General features: G+C 48.8%; 6 protein-coding genes and 1 non-coding gene across 7 annotated transcripts in view; 3 read left to right on the top strand and 4 right to left on the bottom strand.

Annotated features, from left to right (window-relative positions):
* Positions 1–1,272: 1,272 nt before the first annotated feature.
* UREG_00317 (uncharacterized protein) lies at positions 1,273–1,848 on the top strand (the record flags this gene model as incomplete). Its single annotated transcript, XM_002540758.1, has 2 exons — positions 1,273–1,526; positions 1,668–1,848. 2 exons carry the CDS (start codon positions 1,273–1,275, stop codon positions 1,846–1,848), a joined length of 435 nt encoding a protein of 144 aa, XP_002540804.1.
* Positions 1,659–1,740, bottom strand: UREG_07998. Its single transcript has one exon. It is a non-coding gene; the product is annotated as a tRNA-Ser (tRNA).
* A 4,693-nt stretch (positions 1,849–6,541) lies between the features above and the next one.
* Positions 6,542–9,355, bottom strand: UREG_00316 (uncharacterized protein; the record flags this gene model as incomplete). The annotated part of the gene is made up of 1 exon (XM_002540757.1): positions 6,542–9,355. The coding sequence occupies one exon, from the start codon at positions 9,353–9,355 to the stop codon at positions 6,542–6,544; it is 2,814 nt and encodes a 937-aa protein (XP_002540803.1).
* Positions 9,356–9,883: 528 nt separating this feature from the next.
* On the top strand, positions 9,884–10,726 carry UREG_00315 (uncharacterized protein; the record flags this gene model as incomplete). The annotated part of the gene is made up of 2 exons (XM_002540756.1): positions 9,884–9,916; positions 10,001–10,726. 2 exons carry the CDS (start codon positions 9,884–9,886, stop codon positions 10,724–10,726), a joined length of 759 nt encoding a protein of 252 aa, XP_002540802.1.
* Positions 10,727–11,304: 578 nt separating this feature from the next.
* On the top strand, positions 11,305–12,321 carry UREG_00314 (uncharacterized protein; the record flags this gene model as incomplete). Its single annotated transcript, XM_002540755.1, has 1 exon — positions 11,305–12,321. The coding sequence occupies one exon, from the start codon at positions 11,305–11,307 to the stop codon at positions 12,319–12,321; it is 1,017 nt and encodes a 338-aa protein (XP_002540801.1).
* Positions 12,322–13,504: 1,183 nt separating this feature from the next.
* UREG_00313 (uncharacterized protein) lies at positions 13,505–15,406 on the bottom strand (the record flags this gene model as incomplete). Its single annotated transcript, XM_002540754.1, has 5 exons — positions 13,505–13,661; positions 13,732–13,826; positions 13,850–14,009; positions 14,206–15,173; positions 15,332–15,406. The coding sequence occupies 5 exons, from the start codon at positions 15,404–15,406 to the stop codon at positions 13,505–13,507; spliced, it is 1,455 nt and encodes a 484-aa protein (XP_002540800.1).
* Positions 15,407–17,077: 1,671 nt separating this feature from the next.
* UREG_00312 (uncharacterized protein) overlaps positions 17,078–17,563 on the bottom strand; it is a gene marked incomplete at both ends in the record, with an annotated part of 2,221 nt that continues 1,735 nt past the window's right edge. Inside the window, 2 exons of the mRNA XM_002540753.1 lie at positions 17,078–17,242; positions 17,304–17,375. Of these exons, the coding sequence (XP_002540799.1) occupies positions 17,078–17,242; positions 17,304–17,375 (237 nt within the window). The remainder of the gene's footprint in view (positions 17,243–17,303; positions 17,376–17,563) is intronic.

Genomic DNA, 17,563 nt, shown 5'->3' with positions numbered 1-17,563 from the left:
TTCCTGTGGAGCTTTTTATTTCTTGCTTGCTGTGAGATCCCTTCTTGAAATCCAGAGACTGCCACAGGTGACCTGCGATTACAACAATTGCACTCAAGCAGCGTCTCGCGGACGCTCAATGGCCGCCGCGAACTTGCCATTCTGCGAGCCGCGGAGAGAGCAAAAGAAAGCGAACCCCGGCCATCCATGGGCAAGTCCCTTTTTCCCAGATGATTTCTAGCCAATTGAAAAAATGGCTTGCCACCATTTGAGCACTGTTCCTCAGGCAATATCACCACCATTATTGCCATTTCAACTGGGAGCTACATAATTCTCCCCGACCCCGCAATCCGAAACTGACAATGTTCCCAGAGTTAATTATCTTTGCTGAATTCCCAGTGTTTCAACAAAAAACAGCGCTGGGTTGGAGCCCGGGCCTACAACTGTTTCCTTCGCGCTCCACCATTGCACTTGATAAACACAATAATCTCGATACGAGGTCAATCGTAACCGTGCACCACATTCCCTGACTATTTGGCTGATGGGCGAGCAATGGGCTCCATCAATAAATCTCACGCTCGGAAAACCAGTTCAGGTCAGGCAGGACCTTGTCTCACAGCTAGCTTTGGGAACATGCGTCGCAGGCATACTTCTCGAGGATGAAGGTCAAAATACATCGTCCTTGCATGTTGAAAAGGGTTACATAGGACGTTTCTGCAAACGGCCCTTTTGTTTCTTTGCCGCGTCTCCCTCCGGTCCAGCACGGTTTGAGTTTCACAGTCTTCGGAATCTTCCAGGAGGGAAGCACGAGACCCCCAGGGGCCAGGCCAGGTGGAAGTGGGGAAGGACAAGCCCAGCTAGCCCAATGATCGACACTAGCAGACACTCTTTCGATCCTACCTAGGAGCAAGAACCGCCTTCACACATGATTCGGTCAGATGCAAAGTTGCGGGCGAGGGAAAGATCTCGCTGAGGGTAGTATTATTGACCGCCTCCACGATTCGCGCATCAACCTTGCCCCCCCCCTCCCTCGCACCGCACTTGGATGTGGCCAACGAGGTAAGAGGTATGTGAATCGGAGGGGGTTTGATTAGCCTCAGCGTCATTTCCAGTGGTGGATTGGTCATCAAATAATAATGCCTGGGTTATTACTATTGGCGCTACGGCTCCTCTGGCCAGCAATTTGCAAAACCATGGAGTCCCAAGCTCTTTCGTTGACAACTCCACAATTTCCGTTCATGCTCTTCACAAAATCTGGGGGATCGGCGGCCGTTCTCTTGAGATTATTAAATAATGATTTTATTCTCCTGGAACATTCCTAGCGGGCTTCTAGCCCTCGTGGTGGGCATCTGCTATAATCACGAGCCGAAAAGCTTTCTCAAGCAAACCTTCCACCAACTCGAAAAGGCAGGTATCCAGGAAGTGAGGTTCTCACTTGGAATCATCACCTTAATAGTAGGGAGTACTCTGGGGCTTTCAGAGCAGGAGGAAAGTAACTCAGACGTCATCAAGGGAATGCCTGCGCTGTTACTCAGATCTACTACAAGGTAAAGCCCTTGGCAGTGCCAGATGGGATCTTGAGAACATTGAAGAGAATCCTCATTGCGGTGCGCAGTCATGGTTCTCGAGATCGGAGGTGCGGTTCGTTAGAGTAGAAATCGAGAAATAAAAAATAAAACCGACACCAGCTGGATTCGAACCAGCGCTCCCGAAGGAACCAGATTTCTAGTCTGGCGCGTTAGACCGCTCCGCCATAGTGCCTTGGATGAAAGGATTGCCACAATCCTTATCCAAGTCGTCTACCCGTCAAAGCTGCAAGCGACAGTTGTTCCATCAGAATCAACCTCGAGATACTCAGATCACCAGTAACGGCCCTGCTCCTCCCAAACATCTCTCAAGAGCACATAAAAACTACATTACAGCCAAGACAGAAACGATGAAGAGCCCTCGAGCGGGCTCTGCAACCAGGCGCCCTGGAATGACGAACCGAGCATTGACCATGCCCTCTCCGCTTCGATAATATGGGGTACAGCAACGGCCAGGGGACACACTTTCTGAGGCCTGCATTGCAGCACCTCTTCGACCCGCTCCCACACTTATCACTTCCCTCTAAGTGGTGGAAAATGCCGAACGAGTTCTGCAAGCTTTTGTCGACTGGACACTCCCAGGCTGCCCTGGCCTGACGAGGGACCTGGGGACTCACTGGCCGGTTAGTTCGTTATTATTCGTGAACAAATTGTCCCTCCTGCATTACCCACGTCCTCCTTTCTGAAATGCCACGATGCGTACCCCTGCCTCGCAATATTGTTTAGTGAGCACTGACATCGATGGTGAGGTTCTTGGCCACGAAGCGGTATATCCCTGTCCCATGTGGTATATCTGCACAGTGCTATCAAACCTATACCCTATGTGGCTTGACTTAAGAGGATTAATCTCCGTGCCAACCCATCTCACTGCATCATGCCTTGGTTTCCCACTTGCTTCAAACCTAAAGCAAACTTTTACAATATCAAAATGTGGTGGCGTAACATGTCTCTGTTCGCCTCCTCGCCTGGTCGAGGTTCGCCTGGATAATACCGGGCCTAGAAGGGGAGTATTGTCCTCCATACCGGAGTCTATTTTGCCTGCAAGTCCTCAATTGACAAAAAAGGGGGGAATGTGGACGTTGTACTTGATGCTGACCTGGCAAGACGGTACCACGACCATGTACACATGCGCCTTGTAGGTTGCCTGTCGGCTGTTACATCGTGGCACGTACACATGCTGCACACGTGTGTTGGCCATTCAAAACGCTTTGACAAAATAAATCCTCCGTGTGCGGAGACGACCGCTGAGCATTCTCCACGATATTCAGGCTTCAGATGAAAATCTTGCTGGAGGGATTATACCTGTTGCCCAGGGATCCTTCCGGGTTGGTGTGGGTTTAGCAATTGAAACTTGCTCAATTCCGCCAGCCGGCTATGATTATTGGTGGCCCCCAGAATTTTTTTCTGGTGGGCCTGATACGTTTAATGCCGAAGCTCATCTGGGATTGGGAGATCTTATGCATATGATATTCCTCTTAATCCTTGGCAGCATGCACCACAGCAGAGAACAAACTAGTGATTATCTCGAGAGTTTGCTGAGCCTTCTTGCTAACTGATGGATGATATGTAAACCAACAAACAACAAGCTTTTTCAATAATCCAACGAACCTTTTGTGGATTCACCAAGCTTCAAATTACGGGATCGCCGGTATATCAAGAAAGTAGACGCAGGCCGGCCCTGATAGTGTTGGGTCCCATTTCGGCACCGGGAGGTAGCATTTGCGTCTAGAGTGTGCGTCGATCCAAGGGAATTTGAAACGAGATCTCGAACCCTGTGCTCGTACTGAACTCGAGAATCCTTTCTGTCTCGAGTTCATAATTCAATCCAGACAATTCATGTTGAGAATTAAAATAAACCGTCTATATGATCGTTCAATTTGGATGGCCTTTTTAGTTAAGATCGTCCCTGATATCGCTCGAAGGAGCAGATGGCAGTTCAACGACCCCAAGCTCGAGTTTCGAGCCGAAACGTTTTGTCAAAAGGGAATTTCCCATGCTGTTTCAACCACGTCTTGGTTTCGAAAATGAACTGCAAAGAACAAGAATACGGAGCATGAAAAACAAAAATCAAGGTGGCTGAAAACCCCCAAATAAACAAGTTTCTGTTTCTTGCCTGTTATGAAAGAAAATCCATCTGGAAATGAGCCCCCGTGAACCGCCATTTCTCGACAACTGGTGCATTACACGTGTGTCCTTACATTTCTGCATTGAGCCCAAAAAGTACGCCTTGTCCAAGTGCATGCGGTGAGTGCGAGCATGGCGTCCGATACAGTCCCGTTCGCAATTCGTCCAGCTACTGGTCCGATGAGCCGGTTGTTCTAAATCGGAGCACAAAATCCCCCTCTCGTGAATCGAAAATTATAGCCTTGATGACACTTTTTTTGGAAACTGTTAACTGCAAATGGTCTCTTTTGAGCCAGAACCCCGGAAAATGGGAAGCGAGCGAGGTTTTAAAGACGACTGAAGAAATGATTGAAGAATGATGATCTTTCCAATTTGTCTGATGTCATGGGGGAAAAGATGTGGTAAGTATGGAGAAATGCCCCCCAGGAACCTCCTCTTCGGAAGCGGTCTGATCGCAACTCTGTTATATTGTTGGGTTTTCTCGCATGGTCTCCTCTGCTTTTTATCTCCATTCCTATCGAGGAAACCCTGGCAATTACTCGCCCGTCGTCGTGCAAAGGCAACCATTTTCGAGCGCAAGGTGGGAGAGTCGTATACCGTATCTGGGGCGAATTATCGACGGAGATATTCTCTCGTCATATGCTGAGGATTCGTGATACGGTCGGTTGTATCGAGAATCTCAAAGTCCGGGGTATGCGCATCTCTCCATTTTAACCGGCATTCCCCTCGTCCCACGCAAAAAATTCCCCCATCGTGGCCCGTCCTGTCCATGTTCCTTCAGGAATGAAATCAGAAGTAGCCGGGAAGTGCTCCGGCGTCGGTGCTGAAATTGTAAACCAGACCACATTAGCCCTGTCGAATTATCACTGGCTTGCAGAGCAGTTTGCCAAAAGAAGAAACATGTGTGGTCATCTCTCGCAGTATATTATCTATGCACGATCAGAACAAGATTGCAGGGTCGGGTTCGACATGGGTTAAAATTTTGTTCAGGGAGACTTGCTAATAACGGTGATATTTTTCCTCTCTCCCGAACGAACCGGTTCCCACACACTTTTATTATTCATAGTTACCCGTTGGCAGTGTGAAAACGTGCCGTACTTCCAGGCTGGACCAGAAATAATGTAAACCAACTCGGACCCTTCAAGTTGGAAAAGCAAAAAAAAAAAAGAGGAGAAAAAGAAAAAAAAAAAGGAAAAAGTTCCGGAAAAAGCAAATATCCCATTTCCTTTTGATGCACAGCTAGTCATCGATCACCCGCTTTCTTCCCTGTGGACCAGAGGCTCTCGTGGAGTCATGGACGCCAAACACAATCAGCGCCATGGCTCGTATGCATGCAGCGATGTGAAGCCCTGGTCAAGCGTGACCTGGAGTAGCATCGGATATCCAGCAACGAACCTCTCCTCTCCCCCAACCACAGGTGTTTAATAAGAAGTAGTAATAATATGAGTCCTTAACAGACAAATCAAATATTGCATGTTTCTGCAGGAGGGCAAGGATATCATTTTTTCTGCTCAAAATCATTGAGGCGCACGGTATACCAATTTCTTGCCTGCGGAGAATATTTGCCCGGTAGAGTCCTCCGGGGACACATAGGCAATATCCAGCCTATACGATATTACGGTGAGTCCTGGCTTTCCGAGCGTAACCGGAAAGAAGGATAGATGTTGGGCAGAATCAAAACAATCTCAGGCAAATTGAGGCAATTTGCAGGTATTATTTTGGCGGCAGTGAGGTGCGAAGAGACGAGAGACATTTTCGAGGCCACATCGACGTCTTAAGCCTTGAGCATAGGGGCACGGGTTAGACTCTGCAACAAGGCTGCCGACAGGACCCTTTTACGACATGTCCCTAGTTAGCTCGTGAGTTAGTTACTGAAGAAATTTGCGAATTTCAAGCCGAGGTTCGAAAGCCAATCCCTCACAAGGATTGGCCATTCAAGAGTTCGAGATATGCTCTCAACGGACGACATGAGAAACTAGCCTTTTAACTTTGCGTGGGCAAAAACATTGTTTTCATTGTAAAATTCACAAATAGATAACAAGAGTTGAACAATACCCTTCCTTGAGCCACGGGGGATTCGGAACACTCATCGCCCTTGTACCTTGTCGATTGGGCGCGTGAGGCGTGGAATCCTGCCACCGAAGAGCTCTCTGGGCTGGGGGCAGCTCGTGCGGAAAATTAAAAAGGGAGCTTTGTTGGGGGAGTTTCTGCCACGATTCCTGAGACTGGGAGGACGGCGTGTTCGAAGATGGAACATCGAACAAGGTGAGCCCGGACTGTGCTTATGGCGATCAAAGTCAAATTCTCGCATGGTGAGATGGAATCATGCAGGGCTCGAAAGTAATGGATATGAGTTACGAGAGCGGTTGGGGATTGAGGGAGCAGAAAGCATGAGGCTCGCAAGCGTGCAAACTTTGAAGGTTGAACGCTCATGATCACAGAGTCCCTATATGGCAGACGTTAAGATGCATCCTGCAAGTTGTGTAGTTAGAGATCGGCATGCTATGGGAGTTGTCTCGACTTGGGCCGTATCACCATTATTGCTGAGACGCTGGTGATCAGCGCCCTCGGCCTTCTCTCGCAGACACGAGTTGCTGGATAAGCGAGAGGCTTCTGTGTATCACAAACGGCTCTCCTCAGTTTTCAACTATTATTAGCTGAAGATTTAGAGATAGTCAAGACCTCTGTAGCAATTGGTATCATTGTACGCTGTATTTCCGTCTCTGGATCGATGCTCAGATAAGTGTACTTGTGTAACTCCAAAATATCAAACAAAATTGAACCATGGCCGGATGCAATGCATCACCATAGACAGAAGGACAAGCACAGAGACGATGGAGAGCGGAATGCAATCACTTTCCCTTCCACTTTTTCGACGGCCTGGCATTCTTCTCCCTCCGCTTCTCCTTCACCACTCTTGCTTTCCTCACATCATCCACACTCCTGATCTCGCTCTTGACCTTCTTGGTACCCCCTTTGGATCCAAATTGCAACATTCCTGCCTCAGCTTGTTGCTTCTGCAGCTCGCTCTGCTTCTTTATTTTCTTCTCGTAATCACCTCTATACTTATCAGCCGTCTTGGGGGCCTGTTGCTTATTGTGCCTGAACCGCTTCCCTCCTGCTGGCACCGTAGACGACAAACCTGGGGTCTCTGCTTCACCTACCCGTGGCATGCGTCCAAGACGCTTTGATTTCTTCCATGCGTCGAAGCGGCCGCTACGGAAGCTTGCCGCAATCTTAGCTCCACTCTCGCCCCTGACGAGAAGCGCTCCCTTGGAACCGTCTTCATCATTTTGACGTGAGACGTATTTCTTGTGGCGTTTATCCCATCGCATGATAGAACGAGGCTCCGCAAAGCCGCGATTAGCTTCATCGCGCGATAAATCCATTGTTGCGTCTCTAGAAGCTTCCACGAAATTGCTATTGGAACCGGAATGAACCCCATAGGCACGTTCTTCAGCCATAGAGTGAGACGTAGGTGTATAGGACATGAAGTACTCTGGATTCTGGAATGAAGAGCCAGCTGGCTGTTTTCCAGAATCTCCCTTCTTTGCTTTGGATTTATCCGATGGGTAAGAAAACGTAACTTCGAGTTCAGAGTCAGACGCCAGGGACATATCAGCCACATCGTCTCCATTGGCATCATCGTCAAGATCATCCCCTTCGTTATCTTCATCTTCCAGCATAAAAGACTGGGTTGGACCATCCGCGTCAACTGTGGCCTGGTTTTCATTTTGCTTTTTGGCTCTCCTTTTTTCCACAGTTGAACGAATCTTCCTCATCATATCCATAGCTTCATCATCGCCGGCCTTTCCACCGCGTCGGCCACTGATTTCAAAAATTGTTTCTTGCGGCTTATATCCTCCGATACGGGCCAACATTTTCTCTCTTTCGACTTCCATCTGACTCGCTTCGTCGTTAAATAGTGGATGTAGCATTGTCCATTCGTCAGAACCAACAACATCTTTCGATCGTTTGGCACTTTCTGTAGATGCGGAATTGCGGGTTCGCATGTAGAGCTTTTCTCCTTTCATCGCAACCTCGCGCTGGCTTTGAATATCGATATCTTCATCTAGCAATTTGGAAACCCATTCGCAGTGCCGTGCCAGCCCGTCCCGGGCAATGCTTCCAACAACAACATCATCTGCAAAATTCGGTGCTTCCTTTGAGTTTCTTCCCATAATAAGTCGCCGGCCAAGGAATAGTTGTAAGTCGAGTAAATAGGGCGCGTCTGAATCTCGGACTAAGCTGTAGCTCCAACCTTTACGCCCCGCTCGAGCAGTTCGTCCAACTCGGTGGACAAAAATTTTTGCCTGAGAAGGAAAATCATAATTGATCACGTTGGCGAGGACGGGAATATCAATTCCTCGAGCAGCGACATCGGTAACGACCAGGATGTTCGAGATGCCGGCTCGAAAGTTGTTTACTTGAATTTTGCGAGCTGTCTGATCGAGAGATCCATATGCGTAGGCGACAGCAAACCCAGATTCTCGAAGAATGGAAGCTATGTAATCAACGTGGTGTTTTGTGGCCACGAAAACAATCGTGGAGTGCTCTGTTGGTGATTCCTGCGGGCTGGGATTATTCTGCTCTGAACGCTTCCTTTTCTTCGAGTGCTTCCCCGAGCTCGACTGTTCCTTTGCGCGTATACCGGCTTCCGTCTCACCAGTAGGGACTTTGATAACGTTATGGAGGATATGAAGAAGTGCGCCTTCTTTCTCGGCCGATTTCACAGTAAAAAAGGCGTTCTGAAGGTCAGGGGATATTTTACTTTCTGTATCCAGGCGGACAAGTGTAGGATCTTGCAAGCCTGCTCGTGCAAATTCAACCAAAGACTTTGGAAGGGTAGCGGAGAATAGTAGCGTTTGGCGAGACTGCGGAAGGCCGTGAAGAATTTCGGTGAGCTGCGCGGCGAAACCCATCTCAAACAGTCTGTCGGCCTCGTCAAACACAACATATTTGATACTGGACAGGTCTAAGTTCATTTCAACCTTGAGATGGAGGAAGCGGCCGGGAGTAGCGATGATAATATCTGGGTTCCCGGCCATGTATCCAAATTGCTCCTCTAAGCTATCACCACCAACCAAGAGTACACATTTGAGATCTGTTCCGCGACCCAGTTCCTTTACCACCTTGAGTGTTTGCAATGCCAGCTCTCTGGAAGGCGACATGATCAAGGCCCGCGATCCGATTTTCGAACTGTGGCTCTTCAACTTCTCGATCATTGGGATCACAAAGGCAGCAGTTTTCCCTGAGCCAGTCCGTGCCATGCCCACGACATCTTGCTCATCCAATACAAGCGGGATCGTCTTTCGCTGAATCGGGGTTGGAACCGAAAAGCCTTTGCGGGTAATGGATTTGAGAAGTGTTGCATTGAGGCCCATTGCCTGAAACCCTCCGCCCTTCTTCACCGTACGGCCCTTTAGATTGGATGCCTTGCGGTTCATCGACGCTTGGTGGGCTGCAATGAAGGCAGCATCATTGTCGGAACCACTATCGGCTCTCTCGTCGTGGTCGTCGGCCATGACATTGAGATTGAGCGGATGCGGCGCCTTGCGCTTCCGGGGTCCGGTGTCAATATCGGATTCGGCATCATCTTGAAAGAGGCTCTTTGCAATATCGAACTCATTTTCCGACATCGCTGGAGAGGCTGCTCGGTGCGGCATGTTTGTATGGAGTCGGGGGATCCTGGAGCGTCACTCCGGACCCTATGCTGCACGTACGGTCAAAACCTGGGAACTGCCGTGGGATTTCTGTAAAACAGCGTTAGTTAGACAGATAACGGCACCATACCCGGACCAACTAACCAGCTTGCCTTGCTGCACCGCCGTCTCTCTCAACGCTCCGTCTTCCTGCCTCTCGCTTCTTCTTCCTTTTCGAAATGTGAATTTTCGGGGGTTCGGATTAACATTGTTCCCCTAATTCCGCATAACTACCTTAGTTACATGATCCACCGACGCGCCCAAACACGTCGAAAACACGATTCAAGACGAGCTCAGGATAAGAAATTTGGGCCTTTCTTTGAGCTATATATTTTGCGAAGCAGGGCTGAAAGCACATATTAGATTACTATGGGCATGTTGCACCTGGAATACATGCAAGGTTAATGGGCTAATCGGCTCCTAGATTACACCTACGACAACCAATACCCTTCAGGCTCATATGGCCAGGGCGGCGCAGATGGCGGCGGCTTCATGAATGAAGTGGGAAGTAGTCAGAGTGGAAAGGTATTTTAGACGCCTTTCTCAGGATGGCGTATAAATCCTTTTCCTGTTTCCCGCGGTGGTTGACTTGAACGATGTCTTTTGCAGAAAGCCACCAAGGAGTCCCTCCGACCAGTAACGATTAAGCAGCTAAACGACGCAACGCAAGCCTATACAGATGCAGAATTCAAGATCGATGATACAGAAATCACACAAGTCTCATTCGTGGGCCAAGTCCGCAATATCTCCCAACTAAGCACCTTTACCACATACAAACTGGACGATGGGACGGGCGAGATCGAAGTGAAGCGATGGTTAGACCGAAGTGACGGCATGCAGGCAGATCCCATGGACACGGATAGCGCCGCGACAAAAAGGCCCGACAAGAACCAAATTGTGACGAATGGATACGTCAAAGTCTGGGGGAAGCTGAGTTCGTATAGCAACAATCGCCGATCAGTCACAGCGGTTGTAATTCGGCCTCTGACGAGTATGGATGAATACCACTGCCATTTCCTTGAAGCTACGTCGATACACCTTTATTTTACGCGGGGCCCGCCTCCAAATAAAGACAAACCCGAAGCTGGGAAGGGCCAAGGCTCGGGTATGACTGTCACTGGTAAACCTCTTCCGGCGTTGTCGCCCATGGGCACGAAATTATATGAGGCTCTCAGCAATACCTTACAAAGCAGAGAAGGACTACACGTACAGCAACTGGCGTCGATGCTCAATGCGTCGACGAGCGATGTCCGCAAAACTTGTGATGAGTTAGCGGAGCAGGGCTTGATCTTTACCACGGTGGATGAGTTTACATGGGCTGTCATGGAGTTTTAGTCGTGTTAGACTGGCAACTGCATCTACTTGACTGGAGAAGGGATGAGCCTTGGGTTTCTGCTGAAAGCCGACAAGGACCACTTGACAACTGGTAACGGAAAGTATTTGCATATTCCACCAACTTATGAAATGAAGCACGTTAGATCCCTGGGCTTGAAGCTCAAATATGTAAATTAATTCATTGTAGTTAGCGCAAGTCTGATTCTCGTTCAAAAAAGTTCGGGTCGTCGGTTTTCGGGCCGAGAAGTCAAAGTTGCTCAACAGCATTTCTGTTCGCTTCTGGTGGGATGCACATCTGAGATGCACACGCTTTCTTGATTCCCGCTGAAGGCTTTTCTGCTTTGTGGCTGTTAGATTCTCAATCGAATAACTAGCTAACCAATAGTTACTATATAACTACCGCACATTCCCGCCGGATCCCACAGAAAAGCCGCCGTCGCATCGTCGTTGGCGGGGTTGAGAACCGCGGAGCACGGGGCAACAAGCCAAAGGGCGTCGTCGACCTTGGAGAAAGATAAATCTGCCAGACGGCGTCCAGTCTTGCTCTTTGAAGTGAAAGGAGAAACACAATACGTCCCATGGCTGGCCTATCCGCCGCATTGCACGCCCCCAACCGCGGGGCCGCACCGCAGTCGCAACCGCGGTCTTCTCTCCCAGCATCCAAGCCGGATTCAGCAACCTGCTATCCAGACACCCACGATCATACCAGCGACAAGGCCTCTCTGCCTTCGCTATCCCGTGTCTCCGCGTCCCTCCACGCAAAAATCCAAAACTTCCTCGCCGAATCGCACGACCCGTCCTCCCTCCTGTACCGCGTCCAACAGCAGACTCGAATCTCTCTCTCCGTGGTCCGGGAAGCCTTATCACGCTATAAACTCCGCGAGCTCTCACTCTCCTACAACGGCGGAAAGGACTGCCTGGTTCTTCTAATTCTATTCCTCGCCAGCCTCCACCCCCTCCCGGAACCTTCACCCCTCAAACCCCTACAAGCCAAAGACAACGCCGAACCCCCCAAAATCCGAAATGCAGACGACACTATCACAGCCCCCATAGAAACCCCGGACGATCCGCCCACCTCCATTCCCGCCATGTACGCCCGCCCCTCCCACCCGTTCCCCGCCGTTGAATCCTTCGTCGACTCCTCCTCCCTCATCTACCACCTTTCCCTAACCCGCTACACCACCGACCCACCACACACCACCCTCCGCGACACATTCGCCTCCTATCTCCACAAATACCCCGGCATCAAGGCCATATTTGTCGGGACCCGTCGCACCGACCCGCACGGCGAGAACCTCACCCATTTCGACCGTACGGATCATGGATGGCCCGATTTCATGCGCATCCATCCCGTCATTGATTGGCATTATGTGGAAATCTGGGCTTTCATTAGGCATCTGGGCGTGGAATATTGTCCGCTCTATGATCAGGGTTACACGAGTTTGGGGGGAACAAATGACACGCACCCTAATCCGAAGTTGCAGGTGGAGAGTGGCCGATCTACCGCAGAAAACTATCGTGCACACGAGGGTCCATCGTTCAGACCTGCGTACGAGCTGGTCGAGGACCAGGAGGAGAGGCTGGGAAGATACTGACAGGAGTCAAAGATCACTCTCCAGCATCGTTTCACTAGAATTCGCCCCCCTGCCGCTGCAGTCTACATATATGTTTTATGATTCTTTGCTATAGAATCATAAGGATAATAGTTTTGGGAGAACAGAGCTATCATTCTATGCGTTTTGACATAGAAACTTAATAGACCATTTGCTGTAGATAGATTGATTCGGAGATTTGATTCGGATTGTGTTTCTCGGTTATCACTATTATTCTCAAATAAATAGCATACTGCAAAATACGCATTGATAAACGTGGCCGAATAATCGTGTATTTCTACATGACTATGGATTAGAATCTAGACAACTGAATCTGTTATCGACTCCACCAGATTCTAATTTGAGCAAGTACATACATAAGGCAAGTCATAAGCATATCATCATAATAGTCGTAACGCCACTTTTCGCCTTTTCCCGTTTCCCCTTACATAACCATGCACATGAATAACTGATAAATGGAATAAGTAAGTTCACTGCAATAACTTGGTAACATCATTCGCGAGAATGCTCCGAACGCAATAGATATACGAATGGTAGAGATGTGCAATCGAATATAAAAAAGAAATGGAATAAGTTCGTATTTCATGCCTAGAGTCGACAGTCAACTTTGTCGTACGACGCATCGTATCAGGGAGCAATTTCATGCTTTCCAAACGTTCTTAGTTGCAAGATTTTGGAGTGGAAAATCTGATCTCACTTGCGGAGGGGGTGGGCGAGCCAGCATCAGCCATACCCTTGCCCTTTTGAGGGCTACAATTTTCAGATTTACTGCCCTGAAGGGAAGAAACAGGCATCACAGTCTTCGTGGACCCAGCAGAGAGGGAGCCTCGGCTGGCGGAAACAAACCGCCCCCGGGCGCTTGGTGTATTTTCGATATTAGTCAGTACAGCACGCCCTGGCCACGAGCTGATGCGCATGCTGTTAACGGACCTATTCAACATAGGGCCCCTAACGACCATGTTAGCGATAAATCTTGCTGTTGGATTCGAGTGATATAACTTACGGTGGAGAAATCGAAGTTGCAGGAGTCCAAACCTGTCCAACTCCAATCGGCGAAGCGTAGCTGCTCTGAGAATTGGGACTGAAATGTGATGCAGCCTGCTGCAAACGATGGAGGCTGGGCGAAGGAGTCGAGCCTTGTACCATTTCAACTGAGTAGCTATACTCACCCGCTCGATAAGCTCGACGCTCGTTGCTTTGATGTTTCAGTTGCTTTTGTGCCTTTGTGTCCGCAAAACGAAGCATGAGCTTCACACCATCCTTTGGCATTAACATTATGGAAAGCCATCAGAACCTTTTCCGCAATCTCGCGAGTTTCAAACCTGGTAGGTAGATATTCGCATTAGCTGGGATGAAAAGAATTCCGGCATGGCAAGCCATATCTGTTCTCACCTTGCGAAACCAACCTCCTTACTGATACCAGTATTTTCGTCACGGCTAATTTTCTCGGATATTACACGATACGGTTCAAAATGTCGACGAAGGTCCTAAAATGAGCATGTTAACACACACTGCGAGGAGCCTTAGGCGGCTCGAATGGTATTGCTTCCGGCAAATGTATACACGAGGGATGGCTCACAGCTTCCACCCATTCAATTGGAACATTGGTGCAGTAAATGTTGGTAGACGCTTTATCCTCCAAGTCTTTGAGGCGAGAGTTAAAAAGATTTCTGTAAAAATATCAGCACCAAGTTATCTACGAACGATGAAGGTGAAATGTACTTGTGCGAAACTCGCCTGGTATCCAAGATGAAAGAAGCCGCGGATGCAATTTTCACACGACTCAAAGCTAAAGAACTGCACAAAGCCAAACCTTTTCAACTGTTAGAATGTTATAAAGACCATCATATTTCAAAAGTCACTCACCCCTTGCATAGACCGGTGTCAAGGTCAACGATCGCCTTGCATCGATCAATTTTCCCAAATCGCGAAGCATATGCATATAGCATTTCGTCTGTAGTTTCCGGAAGAAAGCCACGAATATATACGTTGGTGATCCCCTCGCGATTTTCCAAGCACTTTGCAAGAGTGAGTTCTGATGGGTTGGTCCACATGGCAGGCACGGCTTGTGGAATGGGAGGCTCCTGCTTCACCAACGCGTCGAGATCTTGAAGAACATAACCCCCTGCAGCTCTCATCATCTGGTAAGACAAACAAGCTCCGGGAGTTTGGGGAGCGGCGGTATACATTGGAGCGCCAACTGGTGAGCGGTGAACAGAAGCCATGACAGGATAATACTCCGTCTGCCCAGGCTGCCCAATTCCATCAATAATACCATTTGTGGGAATCTTCTCGTCAGGGGACCAGTCTCTGGGGGCTTTGGTATGGTCATGCTCAGAATTCAGGGCATCTGGCCAAGAGTACCCAGGGTAGAAGGTAGGTGGATAAGGGCCATTGGTGACAAAGCCAGGATAAACGCTAGCAGGCACATATTGGAAGGGGCCTGCTTGGTCAGTCGGGATTTGCCCATAATGATGGACGGGGGGAATAGTGCCCCGAAACACTGGCGGGTTTGAGACAACAACAAATGGCCCATGCTGGGGACGATGGATTCCTGACATATCACCATTTGCACCGGAGGTAACCGGGGTGCTGCCCTTGGCTGGACCATAATTTGAACGTTGACCGTGAATGTTCAGGCTAGCAAAGGCCTGAGAGAGTCCGTTCATATCTCTTGTTTGATTAGCGGGATTTTGATGCTGGCCATAGCACTGCTGAGGCATATACGGATGGCCCATTTCATTTTCCTTATAAAGAAGGCTATTTCCCTGCTGTTGGGCAGACTCGTTGATATTGTTCTGAGGTTGACTTTGCTGATTCATGGCTCCAGGGTCCTACTATAAAAGATGCCTATAATCAGTAACGAGAATTAGGTAGTAGATAATAATAACGAGGCAAGCCAGATAGGTTATAGGAGGTGTTTTGCAGATAACTTGAATTGGCCGACAGGCCATTCCAAGAGTAATAATAGCAAAAGAAGTATACCACCTACCGTAAGATCAACGAAGACGAATTTCTCGGGAACTGAGCCCTTGATCAGGTCCTCAAACCTATCAAAGGAGACCATGTCAGCCTGACATTCTAGCTTCGCTAGAAGGAAAAGCACAACGCTATAACTTACAAAGCTCCTTCTTGACGACGAACGAGAAACTGAAGAGAGCGGGCTTTCGAGGATGGGAGTTGGGAAACGAGCTGACGTGGCAGAAATGGATATAAATGGACGGGCACACTATCAGCGAATGCAGAATAGAGGTAGCAAAGGATGGATAGACAAGTGAGCAGAGAGATAGAGAGAATAGCAGTGTAAATGAAGCGGATAACTCGAAGCTCGACGAGCGGGAAACGAGGGAGAAGTGCTACGATGGAGAGATGTTGGAGAGGTAGATAGGGAAGACAGAGGAGGGCAGGCGGATGAAGAGGAAGAAATGGACTTGAAATAAGCTCGTCGTCCGAAAGAGGGAAGTGAAGATGGAGCCGGGTGCGGTAGGAAAGAGCGGCCGTTGTCAAGGAAGGAAGACCGCCAGATCAGACAAGAACAGCCCAGTGACGAAGAAGGCGGGGTAGCCAGATAATGGAAAGTGTGAATAGGCGACGTGTTATGCCTGCCATTGACAGTGAACACCAGCTGTGAATGTGTTCCGGGCAGTCTGCGCCGAGACGAACTGGCCCATTCTGGTAGTTTGGACGGCGAGTCAGCAGTCATTTACACCTCCACAGAACACACTGCACTTCACTTCACTTGTCAGCTCTAGAGGCCTATCAGAAGAGGCGCAATTCTCTGTTAAGCTTCATTTCCGATGACAGCCCCCTCATTTGTCTCCAGGATGAGAGCTGCTTTTCCTGGTGCAGGCCAGGTAACTAGGATGGCCATTTGGCCACATTATATGCACTTCCATTCCTCAAAAGGAGGAGCGATGACAATAACAAGAGATATCATGCATTGGAAGTCCAGCTGCAGAACAGAAGCAGGATATGGGTGTTGTTGCTATTCCCTTGATAGGAATAGCGTGAACTAGTATTCCAGAGACCTTCCACATGTCAAAGTTGACATTTTGGTGGGAAAACTAGTTCTGAGAGAGATAAAACGGCCTTGTTGCTGTCAAAGGAAAAAGAGAATGCATTCCGCACGCAAAGGCAAGCCAAATGGTTTTCATGAAATCATGTCCGGAACTCCTTCCAGTGTCCGGATAAATCGGAGACCTCGAAGCCAGGAGGGATTAGCCGAGACTAGCCGCCCGCAACGGCGATGCGCGGAACCGCAGGATTAATGTGATTAGATCTTTGGCATGCCAAAATCTTTGCATCTTCTGTCGGCTACTGGAAAGAGATAATAGTGGGCACTGAATATGTGAGACAGGATTTTTCAGTTGTAACTAACTATAGAATACATGGCTGAATGACTCTCTTTACACTCGTCGTCAATCGTAACTAGTCTAATAAAACTCCCAACTCGAGCAAACATTAACCAAAATTCCAAAACATATGGATAGATCCATATTCGCCAAGGATAAAAGGCGGGAAAAAAGCATTATTATAATCGCTGTTTTGAGTAAACAGAAAGGGCTGCAGTGCATGCCTACGCCATATAGTTCTATGTAAAACGAACCCACAGGGTTGAACCGAAGAGGACGCATTCTCTCCAAGCAGGGAAATGAACGCTCCTCAGGCCGAAAGGGAAACGGGGGGAAGGGAATAGAAAGAAAAAAAGTCGACAAAAAAAGGAACTTGTAACTCCCTCTCATGACCACACATCTTCTTGATACATTCCCATGTTGCGCATGTTCTTGACAAGCTCCTCGCCCTTTTCAGGAGGAAGACCACGCTGTTCAGAAATGATCTGCGCGAGGATGGCGTTGACTTCACGAGCCATATTGGCAGCATCTCCACAGACGTAGAATGTGGCCTTGTCTTTGAGCAGGTCATTGACCAAGGCGGCGTTTTCTCGGAGTCGGTGTTGCACATACACTTTCTTGTCGGTCTCCCGGAGAGAAAGCAGTGAATAGCTTGAAGTTGTCGCCGAGCTTCTCGGATACAGCCTGCGGCAAGAGAAAGGATTTTTGTTAGCAAGCTGGGCCAGAGGAACGAGCGCGGAATTAAACCTTCTCGGTGGGGTGCGGATGGGGGCCAGCCACGTGACAACTTTAGCTCCCTCTCATCCTTGTACAGGAGATCCTCGATTGCGGTTGCTGCGACCGAAAGAAAAGTAAGCAGTAAGGGACCCACT

The sequence above is a fragment of the Uncinocarpus reesii genome, genomic scaffold, assembly GCF_000003515.1.
Source record: "Uncinocarpus reesii 1704 scaffold_1 genomic scaffold, whole genome shotgun sequence".
Classification (NCBI taxonomy): domain Eukaryota; kingdom Fungi; phylum Ascomycota; class Eurotiomycetes; order Onygenales; family Onygenaceae; genus Uncinocarpus; species Uncinocarpus reesii.
This window is presented reverse-complemented; position numbering and strand designations above follow the sequence as displayed.